Source organism: Tiliqua scincoides, chromosome 3 (assembly GCF_035046505.1).
Source record: "Tiliqua scincoides isolate rTilSci1 chromosome 3, rTilSci1.hap2, whole genome shotgun sequence".
Classification (NCBI taxonomy): Eukaryota; Metazoa; Chordata; class Lepidosauria; order Squamata; family Scincidae; genus Tiliqua; species Tiliqua scincoides.
This window is the reverse complement of record NC_089823.1, coordinates 73,783,270-73,803,559: the sequence shown is the minus strand read 5'-3', so window position 1 is coordinate 73,803,559 and position 20,290 is coordinate 73,783,270. Positions and strand designations below refer to the sequence as shown.

Here is a 20,290-nt window from a genome sequence, read left to right as displayed (position 1 = left end):
TGGGAGACCGCCTGTGAATACCAGGTGCTGTAGGCTTATACCATAGTCTTTCGAGACTGAAGGTTGCCAACCATTTGACTGGCAGAGAGTTTAATTTCCTAATTGCAGAACAGTGCTCAATCCGTGCAACAAAGTATTCATACTAAGTACAAGTTTGTAAGGTCATAATCCAGCACAGAGCCAAACACCCTGAAGTCAATTGATTTCCGTGTGCTTAAGTGCACTTAACTCTGCACTGGACTGTACCTGTCATTTATCTTTCTTTAAACTAGCAGTTCTCATGGAAATATAAAATTTATACCAGCTAAATAATCTCATTGCTCATTCCTGGATAATGGTACATTTCATTCTTCTCCTGGAACTTCATTAATGCTAGCCAGAATATCCTCAAAGAGGTGAACTGATACAGAAGTCTTTGCATTGGCCAGAGGGTCGGTCTCTCTCTCTCTCTCTTTCTCTCTCTTGTTTAATTTCAAAAATATATTTCAACAAAAATGAAGCCAACATTTCTCTTTTTGTACCTTAGGGAACAGCCTTGGAGAACTGGAAGATGAAAGCTCCTATTCCTCACTTAATCCTTTTGTATGCTACTCTTGTTCAGAGTTTGAAGGTTGTGACCAAAAGGGGCTCAGGTAAGACTTTCTCCTTTTTTTTCTTTAGACATGGCAAGACTGTTACAGTTTTCTACTTAAAGCACAGTTTGGATTTGGGAACATGTTGTAAGAGTTTGTAATATATCTTTCTGGATGGAGATGCTAAAATAGTTTTTTGTGAAGGGACCGTATTTCGTTCTATAGCTTGTATAGGCAGTTGCAGCTATGATTCCATAGAGACATATAGCCTCCAGATGACTGATGAGAAGTTATATGTTTGACCCATTTTCTAAAACAATGTCACTGTGCTCGATAGTGTTTTGTTCTTTGGAAAATGAAGACAATCCTTTAGGAGTTGGGAGTGAGTCAAAAAATAGCTTAATCACTAGTGTTATGCTGACTTTTTTTGCAACTGAATGTTTTTAAGGTAAAAGGTGGCCTTTGAAAGGAATGGAGATGGATAGGGCAAAGAGTCACTGTTCCATTTGTCAATGTAACTGCATTCTCTTTTGCCCCCCCCCAACACCCACAATATTTTGCTGACATGGTATATCTGTTCAAGATATTTGTAATCCATTTAAGTTGTTGAGGTGTGTGGGTGTTTTCCTGAACCAGTTTTGTTTTCTAGTAACTTACTTTGTTATCCTTATTTTCTCAACCGTTGCACTTTCATTTTCTCTCAAATTTATGCATTTCAGTAATGACATTATATTCAAATGTTGGTGAAGAAAAAAGGTATTTAATAAAAGCAATTACATTTTTGTAGTCTTTTTGAGTGATGTAGAAGGCCTTTTACGTTTTGCTTGTGTATCACTCATCATGCTTAAATTCTGAGGAAAAAGAATGTAAATTATAAATTCTTAATTTGGTTATGAAACTACAGATCAAGGATGCTTCATGGAGAAGGCAGATGGATTAGATAAGAGTAAGAATTTTTTTTTAAGTATGTGGATTTTAAAGTATATATTGCTTTGTTTTGATATATAGTTTTTGTACTTTAAACAGGAGCATCTCATTTAGGGGTTTAGAGACCTTGTCTAACACAATTGAACAAATATTTTTGACTTGGCAGGACAGGAAGCACCAAAGAGTTTTGTTAGTGCGGATTTGTGTCACTGGTGTTGTAAAGTAGCTGTTGCCCATTTTCTGATATCTTGCATGTTTGTTCAAATGTTGGACCTATTGTAGGTTTTCAAATGTGGAAATGACCCTCACATGTTTGTGAGTGTGTGAGGGAGGTATTTAGACATGGCAAGCTTTTCAAAATGTGGTTGCCTGCTTACCTTTGTTTTATATGGATTAAGTTAGCCCTCAGTCTTTGGGCGCAATCCTAACCAACTTTCCAGCACCGAGGTAAGGGCAGTGCAGATCTGAGGTAAGGGAACAATCATTCCCTTACCTTGATGACTGCCATCCAACTGTAGGATGCAGCACATGCCCCATTGGCACTCTTCTGTGTCTGGGCTGTAAAGTTGGTTAGGATTTGGGCCTTTGTCTAATTGTCACCACCCATGTGTCTCACCCTATCTTTCCAGATATACTCATTGTTGAAATGGGAATTGTTTTTGCTTTAAAAAATTCAAATGCTTGTGTGTGACAATGTAAATCACTTCCCCAATTATAGCAGCAATTATTGTGAAAGGTGTCCATTTAGTCTGCAGTGTGGATTCTAACCTCTTTTAGTGGTTGTGACTAGAAAGCCAGAGTGTATGAGTCATGATTTATTAATGTGGCCTGCAAAGGTGTGATGTTGTGCACGAGTGTATGCATGTAGGAAATTGGTTGTCATTTATAAGTTGTAATCCTTATTTGAGCCTACCAAACAAGCTCATTCACTCTGTGAAACTGGATTTCAGTAGCACATCTCAAGGTCACTTTCTGATGCCATTACTCACATCAGTGTCTCATTAAAAAGAAAAGATTTTTAAGATCTTAGCTCTGTTACATGTTTAATTTTACATCTCTCCTTACCATTCACAATGGGAATTCTTCTTTTGTGATAGACAGTACTTTAAGGTTGCTTTAAAAAAAGTTTTTAGTTTAAGAGTTTTTCATTTTTTTCAAAACTGCTTTGCACGTTACAAAAAACTGTAATGTAGCAACAAATTGTAAATTGTAATGCAGTTTCTACTTTGGGGAAGGGGGCACTACCTTTGCAAGGTACCGCTTCTCCAAGTCCCATTGCCATTAGAGAGGGCCGGTGTTTGCAGAAGTGAGTGGCTTTCCCTACGATTGTCCCTGTAATAGAGAAGAGGCTGCTAATTCAGTTCAGTTGTTAATGCCTTTGGATTTCTTCTCCAGTCTTTACACTTCTTGTCTGGTCCATGTCTCTTTTGATGGGTCAGGCCACTGCACAATCACACTTGTTACTGATGCACTTGTTCCATTTCCAATGGGGTCAGGCCAGTGTTTTATGATCCTTCTGGCAATTGGAGTCAAGTGCTACTTGTCATACTGCCAAGTATGACCAGTGGTATTTGACCACTAGTTGAAAAGCACTGTAATAAAGGATGAGCAAGTGATGGGCAGCCCAGCCTGATCTTATGATCCACTGCCAAAAGTCCTGGTTCAGAATTGCAAAAAAGGAGTACCTGTGCCATTTGCCAGAAGCATCCAGAGGCCTCAGGTGTGTACCAATTTCTCACTCAGACTGTCTTGCAGCACATAAGGTGGTAGCGAACGTGTTTTGGGAAAAGTCAGACTGGGGAATGGTGGGCAGGGGTGATTCAAGTGTTGGAAGGGTGGAACTTGACGACAGTCACACACACTAGGATCCCCCCTTTCCCAATCTGACATGCCTGCTGAGGCTCCTCTGACTTTTAGCTGGAAATAGGTCCAATGAGACCCATTAGTGACCAGGTGGGTTATGGGAAGCTAAGTAAAAAAATATTATTCCTTGCCTCTCCTGGGCTATCTACTCACACACACACCCATAGGTTGCAGTGCATGCTTCTTTGCATCACATCAGCTGGTGGGTGATAGGATTGGGGCATCAAAGTCTATTTTCACTCTTCCATGTATTATTTAAAGAAGACCTGGTTGGCCCCTATGCTTGGGAACCCCTCCCACAAAATATCAAAAAGCATGGAAAAAGGCATAATTTATCGTTGCTTCCATGTGATGTGCAAAATTGTCCATAGACAATGTTCCTTGTGTGTGCATGCAGACATGTATACACTCTCTCATACACTAATCACAAGGTGAGCTGAACATTTTAGTCACCACAGGAACTTGCCTACCACTCAACCCCACAGATAAGTCGAGGGCAGGTTTTGAGCTAACAATCATGGAATTTTCTATGACCCTTGGATAAGTCAGGGGTTAAACTTAGGGGGGGTGTCTGTCTATAGTTTTGTCTGATTTTTCCCCAGGCCAGATCCTGAAAAATAACCTACCACTAATTGTTACCTAAGAACTGTATAGTCTCTAATTTATTAAACACATAGTAAAAGATCATATGATACATTTTTATTCTTTTTAAATTCTGGTCTTCACCACCTTTTTGTAAACACTATCAGAGTAAGTGCACTGTAAACAACATACCAGTAAATCAGTGGTTCCCAACCTGGTATTCATGTACTCCCAGGGACACTCAAGAGGACCTTTAGGGGTACTTGAAAAAGAATGGAATAATGGCAGAAAAAGGCAGGTCCTGCTCCAGAATGCCTTGCAAGACAGGAATGCCTTGCAAGGACCAGTAAGGCAGGAGGGGAGATAGCTAGTTGGCTGTGAAAGCCCCACCAATAGCTAGTTTTTGGTCATCAATTCATCTATGAACCAGTGATTGAAAACCAGCACAGTAAAAAAGCTGAAACATAATATGGAAAGTGATAAATCATGCAGAATTTCTCAGCACACTCTGGTGCAAAACAGTGCAAAGGCAGAGACTGCTGTTCTTCAAACAGATGAAAAGAGAAAATATGTGATGAATACATGAAGTCTGAGAGAAGATGAGGGCTTGTATTATTACAAACATTTTGCTAATATGAAGGGTACAATTTATAGAAATGGGCTGCCAAGGGATATGCAAGTGAAAAAGGTTGGCAACCACTGCAGGAGATCCATGAATCAAATCCATCTTTAAGGTATCTGGTGTGTTAAGCCAGAAGCTCTAAGTACAACTTACAACCCATAAGCCATAACACATAACTGGGAGCGTGCAATTCAATTCACAGCAGAGAGATGCGGCTGCATATATTTGCAACCCTTTTTACTCAGAAGTAGACCCACTGCTTTCCATGGGTGTTCTTAAATAATGGTGCACTGTTTAATTGTAGCCTGGGACTTTGTTTCAAATGAAGGGAGGATCCCATCCTGATGTTGAAAAAACAGATCTGCTTTGCAAGCATTTGCAAAAGGGAAGGAAGGAAGGAGAATAAAAGATTAACTTTGCCTGGAATTTCCCAGTTGTTGTAGAAACAAATGATCTCTGTGGTGCCTGCCTGCTGCTTGAGAAAGAAAGAAACTTTTCAGAGTTGAAAGGCTCTGCCCTCTGATTGACCCAGAGATAAGTCGAAGTGAGAATTGAAGCTTGATTACTTGGCAAAAATTTCACATACTATACGTGAGTATCTATGGTAATATGTTTAAAACAAAGGACATTTTGGAATAAAACATATTCCTGGGATACATTTATTTATTTATTTAATATTCCGCCTATCTCCCCGAAGGGCACCCAGGGCGGCTAACAATCAGGTTAAAAATACAAAACAACAGATAAGCATTAAAAATACAAAACAGTTAAAAACAATTAAAACAAAATAAAATACATGGATAAAATACATAGCACGTAGTAAAAGGCAAATTTATAAAAACAGCCCTTATGGTGCCTCGAAGGCTTTCCTGCATAAAAACGTCTTCAGGCCCCGCTGGAACGCTAATAATGAGGAAGCTGCTCTCAATTCAAAGGGGAGGGAATTCCATAGAATAGGTGCCACCGCCGAAAAGGCCCTGTTTCTGGCCGCCGTTAAATCTGGCCGCAGATTTAACTCAATCTGTCATCCCATTTTGAAATAATTTTATGCTTATTTTCCTCATGCAGAAATTGGGGCTGGGAAGAACAAATAGAAAATAATATAATCACCCAGTGAAAAAAATAATAGAATAATAACCCATTGAAAAGAAGATCAGACATCTGTATACTGTAAAGTATTTATAATTGTGGAGTATTTTTGAGTATTTTTCTATATTGCATTGAATTATGGCCAATGGTGTATCAATGTTTTGTTTTAGGGGACAGTTTTGCTTTGCATGAGTAAGTTTGTCTTTGGGGAATATTTAGGAAAAATAATGTGACTGTTTTTCTTGGTGATTCATAGTATGCCCTGTAACTGATGGAAAAATTGCAAATATTTTCTGCTGAATGGGCAGCCCAATCCTAAAGGTGGCACTGACTTTTATCCTCTTCCCCCAGGGAAAGCCTCAAGCCCTGCAATGAGGCTTCTCTTCACTGGCTATTTTGCCAACACAGACTTGAGAGACGCAGTGTCAGGCCTTCCAGCCTGACACTGAGTTCAGGATCTGGCGGAGCAGAGCTCTACCAGTCTCACCCCTCTGTAAGATGAAATAATCAAGAGATTTTCCTTTGCTAACTGGAACTAGTGGGTTCTACCTTTGTCTTTCACACCCAGCTGAGGATTGGGTGGCTCATTTGAAGGTCTATTGTAAATCAACTGCATTCAAATGCAGTAAATCAAATGCCATTGCATTCTTAAGGACTTGGTGAGGACCTTTGGAGTTGGAGATCTCTTGCCAGACTTGTTTTTTCCAAACTCAGAAGCTCCTAGGCAGTGGCTGTGGCCTACCACAAGACAAGAAATCTATTGTTCCAGAAGGATATTTGAACTTGGAGATCGTAAAACTCAATTTGAATTGTGAAGTGCATTTGTATGGGTACAGGCATGAATCCATTGGAGACAGCTTGATCAATAAAGTGTATGGGGGGGGGGGAATCATTACTCAATACATTACAAGCATGGCCTTCCTGGTCTGTGGATTTGAGACCTCCTGCCATCAGTCAATACAATAGCGGCATTACTGGTCTGGCCCACGCTCTTCAGACAGGCATCAAGTACCTGTGTTCGTAAGCATATAGCCCAGTCTTATCCAGCTTTCCAGCACTGATGCAGCCATGCCAACAGGGTGCACACTGCATGTCAGTCTCAGAGGCCTTCTCCAGATAAGAGCATGTTTGTTCCCTTACTTTGGTACTGCATTGCAGGCTGCATCAGTGCTGGAAAGTGGCTTAGGATTGGACTGTTAGTTACCTTAAAATAAAATGAAATAAAAGATTGACTAGGTTGTACTTGAATTCAGCTCACTTATCAGCTCTGACTTATCAACTGACAGCCCAATCCTGAGCTGCCTGGAGCTGTGGAACCTGGCAGCTCCCTGACGGGCTCCCGCCGGATCCAGAGCCTCCTGCGCTACTGCGGGAGGCTCCTTGGCAGAAGGGGACATTCGTCCCCTTCCCCCAGGTAAGGGAAGCAGCCCCACAATGGGGCTACTCACTGTAGCGGCAACTGTTTGGTCGCCGCTAAAGTGAAGGTGCTCGTGTAGGGCGCACAGCTCCGCAGATCCGCCTCCTCCCCGCCCCCAGAACACCCCTGACCATGCCTCTCACCTCCCCAGAACACCTCCCCCACGCCCCCTAACCACGCCCCCATTCCCCATTCCGCAGCCCGGCGGTCGCAGGCAGCACCGAGCCGTGGAACGCGGGTGCCCGCCAGGCAGTGGCTCAGCACCAGCCACAGCTGAGCTACCTCTGGCGGGTGCCCAGTGGTAAGCCCCGCAAACATGCCTTATGGCACGTTTGCGAGTGTGCTCCATGTTGTGGAGGTGTGGCGCGGACCACAGGATTGGGCCCTGAGCCTGTGATCCTCCCAATTGGTCACTAGTAGTCTTGCTCAGAATAGAAGTTTTTGCTTCTAGAATAGAAGGACTTGCTCAGAATAGAATCCAATTGCCTAGATAATTGTTCAGATACATAATTACTGGCAAGCTCTGTGCCTTTCATACTGTGTTCTCAATCTGGAATAGTGATTGATGTGTTTTATTTATTTTTTTAAAAAACACATTCAGATAAATAGGTGCAGTTAATAAAGTTACTGTTTACAGTATTTACATTATCCAAAAAATCTTGAGGTAGCAAATGATTCTGTTAAACTAGTTTTTATATTTGTTATTTTTTTTATATGAGGCTTGCTTGTGTATTGTTTTCCTTTAGAAAAATGCCAGTTTAACATTAAACGGACTTTGGTATTAAATTTGATATCTGCTCTGCTCAGATGCCAAATGAAAATGAAAGTTGTTTACTCAAATCTTGATTTCTGCACCTGGCGATTAATGGAGATTTCTTCAGAAGACTAGACAAGAGCTGGTGGAAAATGTAGGGCAATGTGATGTTTCAGTGTGTCTTTTTTCACCCCTCTTTAATAAAAGCAAAGTTCTTTTAAGCAATTCAAAGCACACACTTTGTTTATACAAAGACACAAAGCTTTCCTTTCTGCTTATCTGTTGGCATAATGGACTCCTTTTGAAAACAAGATGAAACAAAAAAAAATTAGACACACTTCTGAAGATTAGTCAATATGCAACTTAATGGTATTTTTAGAACAATATTCTACGACCTGCTTTCCTTTCTGTTCTAAGGCCTGTTTTCCCTCCTATTCTGCTAACATCTTCAAATCTTTAGGAAGAAATGGCGGGGGGGGGGGAGGTGTATTCAGTGTAATAAATCCATAGTTTCATTTTTAAAAGAGATTTTACATGATGTATTCATAACCTTATTAATAGCTTTGTGTGTTTTTTAAAGATTGTACTGCATGTTCTGAACTACCATCCCACATGCATTGTGAAGCACATACACTGCTCCAACACACACTGACCACCCCATTCATTTTAATGTAAGCTATTCCACACCCTCACCAAAGGCTATTAAAAAAACTCCACAGTCAGGGAATTAGAGGACAGGTCCTCTCATGGATTGAGATCTGGTTGAAGGCCAGGAAACAGAGAGTGGGTGTCAGTGGGCAATTTTCACAATGGAGAGAGGTGAAAAGCGGTGTGCCCCAAGGATCTCTCCTGGGACCAGTGCTTTTCAACCTCTTCATAAATGACCTGGAGACAGGGGTGAGCAGTGAGGTGGCAAAGTTTGCAGACGACACCAAATTTTTCCACGTGATGAAGACCAGAAGTGATTGTGAGGAGCTCCAGAAGGATCTCTCCAGACTGGCAGAATGAGCAGCAAAATGGCAGATGCGCTTCAGTGTAGGTAAGTGTAAAGTCATGCACATGCTGATGGGTTCTGAGCTGTCTGTGACAGATCAGGAAAGAGATCCCAGGGTGAGGGGAGCCCGGTGTAAACCTTTGTTAGGACACCCCGCAGCAGTGAAAGTGAAGTGATTGCACTCCACTTCCGCGGGGCACGATTGCTCCGTTTTTACATTCACTGCTGCAGGGAGCTCTAACAAAAGTTCGCACGGGGCTCCCCGAACCCTGGGGAGGCTGCAGGAGGCTCCCAAGCCCCTGCAGCCTCCTGAACAGGTCAATCCTGGGGATTGCACCGCTGCCATCCACCCCCCCCCCGCTGCCTTCCCCCCCGCCCCGCCCCTGCAAGAACTTACAGTGGCTCGAACTCTCCTGGAGAGTTTGAAAACCACTGGTGTAATGGTTCAGGAGTTGGACTTAGACCAGGTTGAAATTCCTGTTCAGCTATGAAGCTTCCTGGGCGAGTTTGGACCAGTCAATATATCTCAGCCTCACCTACCTCGCAGGATAGGACAAAAGGAGAGAAAGAACTATGTACACTACCCTGAGTTTCTTGGAGAAAAAGTGGTATAAAAATGTGAAAAATTTAAAAAGATGTGATTTTTAGCTTTACAAGCTGACTGGAAAATAACCCTTGCATAAGTTGAAGGTCGACTATATTTGATCAAATTTAGGACAATTATAGACATGTATCTTTTCATTAGGTTCTTCCTATTGCAGCTAATTGAACAAACAAAATAAGGAACCCATTTGTGGCTTTGTGGAATGAGGAACTAAACTTTTCCTTTCAAAGTGAAAGTTTTCCAGATTCACTATGTTTGTTTTTTATGCAGAATGGTCATGAGGACTTATGGCAGAACACTTCTGTTATGGTATCTATTTTATTTTCTGAAGCAAACCTTTAAAGTTGTATGAAGATGTAACTTTGAAAAATATTTGTGATTTCAGTATTGAAAAGAGGGTTTGTTTTCCTCCCTCCACACGGGAGGGGGCAGGCAGTGAAAGGAAAAACTGGAGGTTCATCTCAGAATCCTCCATGCACCTGAGAACATCTCTGGATGCGACCAGAAGGCACTTAAGGTCACATCTGGAGGTCCTCTGAGGGGCTTTCCCAAGGATCTTAATATCCACAGGGAAATGGAACAAGGAAGAACTTCTCAGGCACCAAGAACTTTAGGAAGCTGTCCAGCAAGATCCATGGACCCATTCTCTTCAAGGATCACATCATTCTCTGATAGACCTGACTTCAGAAAAACCAGTCTGCAACCCAGATTTTGAGCCAGGAGCTTCCTTCAGATGAATCAAAGCTTTTACTTATTCATAGGTAATTTAGTATTACTATGCATTACTTGGCAGTAATCCAGTTCATGCATACAAGTAATGGTGCGGTGAGTGCTTTCAATGCAGTGTTGTGGAGGTGACTCCACACACATCATAGAACTATAGCGTTGGAAGGACCCAAATGGTCAGCTAGACCAACCCCCCTGCCTGTAGCAGGAAATCTCCTAGGCCATCTCCAGCAAGTGCCTGTGGACCACTGCTTGAAGATCCTAGTGAGGATGAATCCACCATCTCCCCTGGTAACTTGTTCCAAGTCATATTATGCAGCTTATGGCATGCATTTCACAATGAGCTCAATCTTCCTGGTGACTAGTGATAGAGTACAGAACAAAAATAAAGCACTGTACCTGTGTGGAGAGTCACTGCACAAAAACACATTGCCAAGTTGAGTAATCTCCATACAGTAGCACTTAAAGGCAGTTTTGAATGTCCATTGCTTTTGTCAGGGCCTGGAAGGGCTGGTGATGGTTGCACCTGAATCTAGAGTTCAAGGATGTGTTTCCCAATCCAAATTCTTCAAGATTGTTTGTTGGATCTGGAAGCTTAAACTTGAATTGGAAGAGCTGAAAGTTAGAGGGTTCAGTAGGTAGGTGACAGTGTTCTGTTATCAAGACAAATGTATACCTGGGAGTGACTCCTAAAATTTTTACCAGACCTAGTCACTCTTAAGGGTCTATATTACTTACCAATATAACACCAGTCAGCTAAAGCTGATAATTGCCTAGACCAGTGTTTCTCAAACTGTGGGTTGGAACCCACTAGATGGGTTGCGAGCCAATTTCAGGTGGGTCCCCATTCATTTCAATATTTTATTTTTAATATATTAGACTTGATGCTACCATGGTATGTGAGTGCATTTAGGGAAATGTTACAGACCTGTACTTTTAACAAGCTGCTATGTATATTCTTTTAACAATGATAGTCAATGGGACTTACTCCTGGGTAAACGTGGGTAGGATTGCAGTCTAGGATTGCTAAAAATTTTCCTGCTTGATGATGTCACTTTGGGTCATAACATTCCTTCCAGTGGGTCCTGACAGATTCTCATTCTAAAAATGTGGGTCCCAGTGCCAAACATCTGAGAACCACTGGCCTAGACAACAGTGTGACCTGAATGCATATGGTCCCAGGTTGCCGCTCACCAGGACAGATCTCTGCTCCAGGCTATGCATTCACAAAAGATTTTTTGTGGCTTTGTGATCTTGTTTTTACTAGTCTTTAAAAAATCAGATAGCACATTCTTTGGGCACAGTAATATGCTAACTTCCCCTCATGATATGCCTCAATATAGTTGCAGTTTGAGAAAATGGAGTAGCACAAGGACGCATCTCTTACGGTGAAAGACACTGTTTCAGGGAAATGTTGCAGAATGTGTGAGAGGGCCAGCAGATGGAATTTGGATCATATGCATTCAGAGAACTTTATGTTCTTTCAGGTTACTGCCATAAGTAGGACAAGCAAAGTTTAGGGAGTATAAGAATACAAGATGGTAAAAATCACAGGTTGAGAGCTCTGAATGCTATTGAAAAATAGCAATTCTTCATGTGGGGCAGTAATTTTATTATGTTTATTATTTTTTTTTATCTTGCCCTTCCTGCAAGGAACTTAGACAGCACTATCTTTGAAGTGGATGTAACATGGTATATAACTGGGCATACATATGTATATGGCTGTGCATGCAACAGCCTGGTATCATGTTACATCTTATGTTGAACGAGGATTGGTGGATAATGGTGCCCAGTGTGCACACGGAATCGCTCTGTGGGCCAGGAGTGTGATCATTTCCATGCATGTGACTGACAGCCCAGTCCTAACTGGGATGCTCATGCCATGCTACAGCAGCATCAAATGGCCAGCACTGTATCCTGCATGGGCAAAGAGGCAGCTGGAGGTCTCATATATTGAGACCCCATATTGAGCCTCAGCAGCCTCTACGGGTCTACTCGGATCAGCGCCAGTTAAATAGCTGGTGCAGATCTGAGTAGCCCCCAGTAGAGCTTTCAGGCCTGGGATGGGAGTTAGCATCCAGCAGAGTCACTGCCGCTATCTCTGCCCTGAACTGCCCTCCTCCACTCCCCACCCTTAGTCATGTTTCTGACAGTGTGTGTGCCCTGCTCCTGCTGGCAGGAGCAGGCTTTGGATTGGGCTGTTAAATTGTCTTTGTATTTAAAATGGTCTTCTAACAGAAATACACAACATGAATGATCTGAGATTTACATTTTGTGTTTCTTTAAAATTTTCCTTCTTGTGCAGCATATGTGATACATAAAACATGCGAGATGATGCTCACATTTGTTTCTTGTTCTCAGACTTATTTTGGCCGTGCTAGTGCTGCACGTCTGCTAGTTGTTGTGCTGGTATAGTTTTGTACTATGTATAACCCCAAATATCTTAAATGATAACAGAGAGAGGGGGGAAATCTACAGCATGCTGATGAGCAGTCCTGTTTTGGAGAAGCTCTTTCAAGTCTGATGTACATACCCTACCCTACAGACAACTTTGCCAATCTTTCCTTTCTTTCTTTTTTTACTTTTCTTTTTCTTAAAGCAAGCACTGGTAGTGAAAGAACCTACTTCTAAAACGGAAAGGAAACCTGTGGTGGTTCCATTAGCAACTAGCTATGCTTCTTATTTATGTTTAGCCAACTTTATTGAAGTGTGTTCTAAATAGCTCGGCTCCCATGGTTTCTCTGAAGGTATCTCATTGTGCAAGTCAAATTAAAGTCTGAGCCAAAATAAAAACAAATGTGCTTCTTGGTAGGCACATGTTTTACATCCCTGGCAATTTGCAAGAATTTTGTTTAACTCCAGCATGGTTGCTATAATTTTCTCTGTATACATTGCAGAAAGAAGTGACATTTAATAATTTTTTTTTATATTCCTCCTCTTGATTGAGCCAGTAGGCACCTATTACAGAGAATGGGGATTTGTCACTAATGGAGAGTTGAAATACTAATCAAATGGGAAGTAGACCGGAAAAGGAAGATTCAAATGGTTTCTATCAATCCTTACTATGACATTCCTAATAAAATAATTGAACACTACAATGCCATCTGGTGGTTTTGCAAAGATATTAAATAAACAAAACTAAAAACAAGGGTGCGAGTACTGAAAAGGAAATAAAACAATATAAGGGGGATGAATAAAAAGCATCTCAGGTGTGGTTTAACCTGATATTCAGTAATTAGAAACTCTTTAAGACACACTTGGGGTTCTAGTTTTTCACATTAAAGGATGCATGCTGTTAGTCATATAAACTATGCTACAATAATAATTCCCTGAATTCTTGATTACTTATCGACAAAGAATTAGAAGGAATAAAATGTATTTTTGTAGACCAAGCTTAGCTGGTATGAATAATTTCTGATTAGTCATAAGAACATAAGAACAGCCCCACTGGATCAGGCCATAGGCCCATCTAGTCCAGCTTCCTGTATCTCACAGCGGCCCACCAAATGCCCCAGGGAGCACACCAGATAACAAGAGACCTCATCCTGGTGCCCTCCCTTGCATCTGGCATTCTGACATAACCCATTTCTAATGGGTTTAGAATGGCCCGTAGTCATTAATCTAGTATTAGTCTTAAACTAAAGTAAGGGCTGGTACCACACATAGGCTTTTTCACCTCCAAAATATCAGGGCGGGGGGTAGATCAGGAGAAAGGAAAGGGAATTGGTACCCTCTCATCCCTCCATAAGCTTCCCACTCGGCAATGGTTCTGCTTAGCTCATTAACTGGAACATGTCCATGGAAAGAGAGGGGACAGGAGGCTGCTGCCAAGGGGATAGGATCTGGCATGCACCATTGCTGCATGATCGACCCCCCCCCTCCACCCTGTTTTGCATTCTAGGACAAGAAAGAATGAAGGGTGGAGCCTCACTTGACCAGGAAGAGGCTACAGGCAGCAAGGAAGACTGCCTAGAACCCTATAAATCCAGCGGTTTTGCTGTACAAGGGTAGGCAGAGCTATTTGTAGCTTTTCTTTCTTTACTTCCTCTTCAATTTTAAAGTACACTCCCAGTATCTATGGGTAACTGAAACCATGGATGCGGAAACTATGGATACTGGGGCATACCTGTATTAATAAAGTTAAAAGGTCCTCAGTCCATTGAAGAATAGTGGTAGGTCACTTGTCTTTCCAACATTACAGTATGAGCTACAGCCCTTTAGTGGGGGCCAAGATCATGACAGAGCAGAATCATGGCAGGGGTGGTGGTGGAGAGCTTTAGGGCTTTGTCATTCCCTTGGTTTCACTCCTAATCAAACTCTACCATTTGCTGTTTTAAACAGGGGGGGAAAATCAATTGAAAACCAGTGGAAGAAGTTTAATATTTAAAATTGAGCGGGGGGGGGGATGATCAAGAGTAAAACTATGGTGGGGTGACTTCTAAAGCCCCCCCCACCCCCATTTTTCCTCTCTGTTTCATGGCCCCCTGAGCCACAGTTTTAAAAACAATCCACTGGGCCTCATTATGCAATTTGTATAACGTATATGACTTGGCACTTAATAACTGTTTCAAGTTATTCTGTGCTTTTCAGTCCCAGTTCAGTAAAATATCTATGTTCAAATGTACTTTGTTCACTATTGTTCCACAACAGGAAGGCAAACAAATAGAAAGCAGTAGATGTACCCAACCACTCAGTGTTTCTGCCAAGATTGTGACTTTTAAAAATCTTTTCCAGGTGAAATATGCAACATTTATTAGTGTGTCCTTTCTGCAAAATGGAGGGAACAATATCAGCATTATGTGCACAAAACGCATATAAGAAGCAGCTTATAGGAAAAGGAAAAGGTCATGCTTTAGATTTTGGTGCTAGAATTTGCTGACACTTTTGCTCAGGGTAATTTTTGCTGCTATCGTCTTTATGCAAAATGCACATCTCCTGTCGCTACTTTGCAAGATTTATCTTTTTATCTCCTTTCTGAAAAGCCAGCTTTCCCTGTAGCTAGTAAGACAATTATTGGAGGACTATGATAGTAAATTATGGCTCAGTAATAAATTCTTCAGACAAACGTTCCTGCAGTCAATTCCATAGCTTTATTGCAGTGATATGAATGCTTAATTTTTAAAGAGAAAGTTTTCACATGTAGCAATGCATCAGACAATTGTCATATCAATTTGCATAATCATGTTGATTAATCTAAACCTAGGAGAAGTTAGTCCTTCTAACTGATATTGAAGATATCATTAGCAGCAGTATTAAGGAAAGTCTTTGTTATTTTTCACAAGAATATAGAGGAGAGACAGACTTAAAAGCAAGTGGAGTAGAATGTGGTCCTGGTAAGTTCTTAAGATGTGAAAATGCCATGATGAACATAGTCCTTTCACCGCAAGGAAGAAAAAAATAACCCTACTGGCCAATCCTTGCTACAGCTAATCAAAAGTAAGTCCCGTTGATTTTAATGAGATTCATTTTCAAGTGTTGTAGAAAGCATACTGCGTACATAGTCCTGCACTTGGGAGAGTCATCAGCTTGTAAAGGCATCCATCCATATATTGAAAGCTGAAAAAGTTGCTTATACTTTCTAAATCTTGTTTTAGGTGTTGTGTAAAGAAAGAAAACTGAATAAGGTGTTGGAAGTAGTTGTCACTTCTGTCAATGGAATTAATTTTACAATCACTTTTAACAACAATTAATTGTCTGGATTTGCATGATTACCAAATAGTGTGCAGAAATATCCTAAATAGGCTGTCCAGACTTGGAAACTAGAACGTGGCAGGGAAAACATTTCTGGATTCCTTGATCTTGACTTGCTCTGATTTTGCTACAATTGCTTTCTGAGTAGATATGTGTTTCCTACATGTCTGAAAAAAAAATCAAGTTGTTTTTGGATTCAGTCCTATCCAACTGGCCTGATCTGCCTTCACGGGTCAACACGCTAGCTATGGAGTTGGCACAAGTCCAAGTTGACTCATGACACCTGCTGGGACTTACCGTAGGGGAAGGGAACAAATGTTCCCTTATGCCAAGGAGGCCACAACATTGCAAAATTCCCCAGTGGGATACAGCAGAAGCAGTGTTGGCACTGCTGCGTTGCTGCACTGGGAGTTAGTTAGGAATGAGCTGTGGGTGAGATCAGGTTCTAGTATTTATGTACTTTGTTGGATATAATTAAATAAAAATAGTTGTACAAAGATTTCTGAAACAATTATTGGTTTAAAGCAGGGGTTCTCAAACCTCTTGGGAGTATAACTCCAGAGGTAAGTCTTTGCCGGGGGGGGGGGTTTAAGGCAGTGATGCAGTCCCCAGGATTGCATCACTAACAAGGGCGAAGGGAGGATTTACTTACAGGGCAGTGCTGCAAGGTCCAGGAGGTGTGGGGAGGCCTATGGATCCCTCTGCAGGGCTCCCCAAGTCTTAGAAAACTAAAAATAAGCGATCAGAAACTACTTGCAGTTTTGCAATTGCAAACTGAAAGTGCTTTTCAGTCACTTATTCTCATGGAGCCCTGTGGAGGGCTCTGCGGAGCTCCCTGCACCTCTTGGACCTTACGGCGGCCCCCTGTAAGTAAAAAGAAACCTGTCCCCATTAGCAATGTGCTCCTAGAGATCACGTCACTGCCTTCCGCCTTCCCCCGCCCCTTAATGGACCAGGGACTGAGGCTCTCAGGCAACAGAGTCACAATACCCCAGTTTGAGAACCTCAGGTTTAAAGCAAAGTCAAAACTTTCCCCAAATAACCATCTGTCTGTATCTGTAGAAACATTGCAGTGTCCTCAGCCTTAGTTTAGAAAGGTTCTGTTCTTTGTGAAGAGTTGTTTTAAAAGATAAACCATGGTGCCTGAAAGCTTTGTAAATTAGTACAAATGTAATTTAACCTGTATTTTTATTAGTAAGGGTGAAATTATAATTGGTTTTTGGTTTAATCAACATTTAGTTGGTTTGATCAACATATAGCAAGCAAGCAATAAACCAACAAATAAAAATGCACCTAGCAAGCCTTTCTAATAAAACATTCCTAGTGGAAATAATCAAGTTCCCTGATTTGACTCATCAGTCCCTCATTTCCCACTCCCTCAACAAACTTTATGGTTTGGAGGGAGTACCTGGAATGTGCTTTATTCCTTGAAAACTAACCTTGTGATATTAATAGAATCAATATACTCTTTCTTTCTTCCTTCGATCTCAAAAAATAATAATTAACATTGAATTTTCTGTTGTGAATGGTATTTAGACATGAAGTGGTACAATACATACTGCAGGTAGCCATGTAATAATAATTAATTAATTAATACAGGTATTTATATACCGCCTTTCTTGGTCTTTATTCAAGACTTTATTCAAGGCGGTTTACATAGGCAGGCTTATTTAAATCCCCGTAGGGATTTTTACAATTGAAAGAAGGCTCTATCTTTCAAGAGCCACAACAAATTCAGATGTTTCGTTCTGATCTGGCCTCCATCCTGGCCTCCATCCTCCCATGCTCAGAGCAGATGGAATAGCTCGGCTTCAGCTTGTCAGCTGCTTCAAGGTCACACGGTGCCGGTGGCCTCGAACTGGCGACCTTGTGGATGTTATCTTCAGGCAAATGGAGGCTCTACCCTCTAGACCAGACCTCCTGCCCCTCTAGACCAGACCACTAGATAGACCATGAGCCATAGTCTAGATTGACCATGAGCCATGTTCATGTCAGATCTCAGATGTGAAGGCTGGAAGAAATTTACAAACCTCTTTATCTCTGTTGAAGACTCCTATGAAATTTAGGTTCTTCTCAGCTCCTTAATAGCAAAACAAATGAATTACATGATTGTGTACCGTCTAATTCTTGTCAGAAGCAATGCAACAGCTACCTTTGAAGTCCATTGGGAATTATAGCACATACATGCTAGTTTGCATTAATTTAACCATCTGTCTCTACATTACCATTTGAGTGTTTGTTCTTTTTTGTCATGTACTACACTATAGAGGTGCCCATTAATTCCCCCCCCCCCGGCAAAATTGGTTGTACTGCTAAGCTGGAACCAGAGAGTGAGGAGTCAGAAAATACCGCTGTGTAATTGTATTACTTTCATTTCCTCTGGAAGGAAGTAGTGCCAATGAAGATTCTTCCTGTGTGTTCTGCTATGTTTAAACATACAAGTTAGCTCAAAGAGCATTCTTTCTACTTCCTTCTATGGACAGCAGCTGCAAGTTGAGGGCCTCCAGTGGGGTCCCCTTCCACCTAGCTCATCTCCACCACTCTTACAATGGCAATGGACATGTGGTGCTGTGGAGGAACATGATGAATGGTAGCTACTGGTGAGAAGGGTGTTATACCTGTTGCTGGACTGCTGAAAAGAAAAGAAGAAACCCCTGTACACCGCCATGATAAGGGAAGAGGGGCCCAACATGCTGCTGGCTGCTGGCTAGACCCAGTCCTCCTTAGGAGACAAGGTCAGGCATCAGCACTGAGCCTGCCAGGGCGGTAGGCTCTTGGCAGCTGCTCAGGGATGCCTTGTCCTGCTTCTCTGAAGAGCCGCTCTTAGGTGCATCTTTCGCTTTTTAACTGAGAGGGCACATGTAGATTGTTTTGTGCTTACACCACATTCAGTGACATGGTTGATAAAATGTGAGCAGTGAAGTTCTCTGCTGACTTTTGGCAACTGACTCAGAGCTCAATCCCGAGTTCTTACTGCCGATTCTCTGCCAGTGCTGAGTGTTGCAGACGTGCTGTAAGATGTGCCAGTGGACTGCCGCTGCTCCACCACTCTGCAGCCGCCTGAACTGCTGAGCGGTGGAGGGAGGTGGGGGATGGGGGAGGTGGAGAGTAGGCATTCCAGGGCGGGAGGAGGTGGGGAGGAGGTGTGCTGGGGGAAGGAGCAGGGCAGGAGGAAGGCAGGACTGGAGGAGCTCTGCTCCTCTGCATCCAGAGAGTCCATGTCAGGCTGTGGGCCTGACCGGAGGCTCTTGTTTCTGCGGCACCCAAGGGTTGCCTCAGAATCAAGTAGCCCCATTGAGGGGCTACTTGCCTTACCCGGGGGAAGGAAGGGGACAACAACCCCCTTCCCCCAAGGTCCCACCAGTGGCTGCCCTGTTGTGTGCAGGATGCCATGGCAGCCATTTCGGCACTGCAGCAGTCCTGGTACAACAGGCAGCTCAGGATTGAGCTTTTAGTCTCTCAAGGAGACCTGGCTGACCCTGGATAGAACATTTTGCTGAATTTAATTTTCGCTATTTGCACTGTTAAATTTGCACTGTTAAAATCCTATATGGAGAAAATGGATCAGAGGAGTGAAAGAAACTCTTTTTTCCTTCCTTCACCACTGCCAAATTCTCTTCTCTCTAGGTCAGTGGTTCTCAAAGTGTTGGGTTGCAACACACCAGTTCGTGTAAAGCTTCCCTCATCCCATTAAGGGGCAGGGGAAGGGGAGAGGTAGTAATGCGATCCCCAGGACTGCGTCGCTAAGGCGAGTGACGGGGATGCTTTCACTTACGGTGGGTTTGAGCAAGCAGCAGAAGTTGTGGGGAGCCCCGCACAGCCCTCCACAGGGCTCCCCGAGGCGTAGAATGTTGACAAATAGCGTGCACAAACCACTTCCAGTTTCGCTATGCAACCAGGAGGTAGTTTGCTCACCCTCTTCTGCCCCCTTAACGACACAATCCTGGGGATTGTGTCACTGCCCTGGCCCCTTCCTGCAAAGACTTACTTAGGGAATAAAACCCTCCCTAAGTTTGAGAACCACTGCTCTAGGTAGATTCTTCTGCCAGGTGACGTGTGGGGAAGCCAGTGCAGCAGCGTTTCTCAAACTTTGAGGGAGCTTTACTCCCTCAGTAAGTGTCTGCAGGCACAAAGCACTTCTGTTTTGCAGGAGGTGCTTTGCACCTGCTTTTTCTGAACATTCCAAGCCTCAGAGAGCCCTGTGCAAGGCTGCACAGGGCTTCCCGCACCTCCTGCACCGTCCAGCAGCCTTACCTAGTTAAAAGTAAGTACAAAGCACCCCCGTTGCCTCCCTTAGCAATGCGATCCTGGGGATTGCGTTGCTGCCTCCTTTCTTCCCCTGCTCCTTAAAGGGATGGGAGAAGTGTTACATGAACTGGTAGGTCGTGACCCACCAGTTTGAGAATCACTACAGTACAGGTATAACCTAATTATACATGGATTTTTCAC

General features: G+C 42.5%; 1 protein-coding gene across 1 annotated transcript in view; it reads left to right on the top strand.

Annotated features, from left to right (window-relative positions):
* Nucleotides 1-550: 550 nt before the first annotated feature.
* Nucleotides 551-20,290, top strand: part of IL1RAPL1 (interleukin 1 receptor accessory protein like 1) — a 784,296-nt gene continuing 764,556 nt past the window's right edge. Inside the window, exon 1 of the mRNA XM_066621736.1 lies at nucleotides 551-632. Coding sequence (XP_066477833.1) covers nucleotides 551-632 — 82 coding nt within the window. The remainder of the gene's footprint in view (nucleotides 633-20,290) is intronic.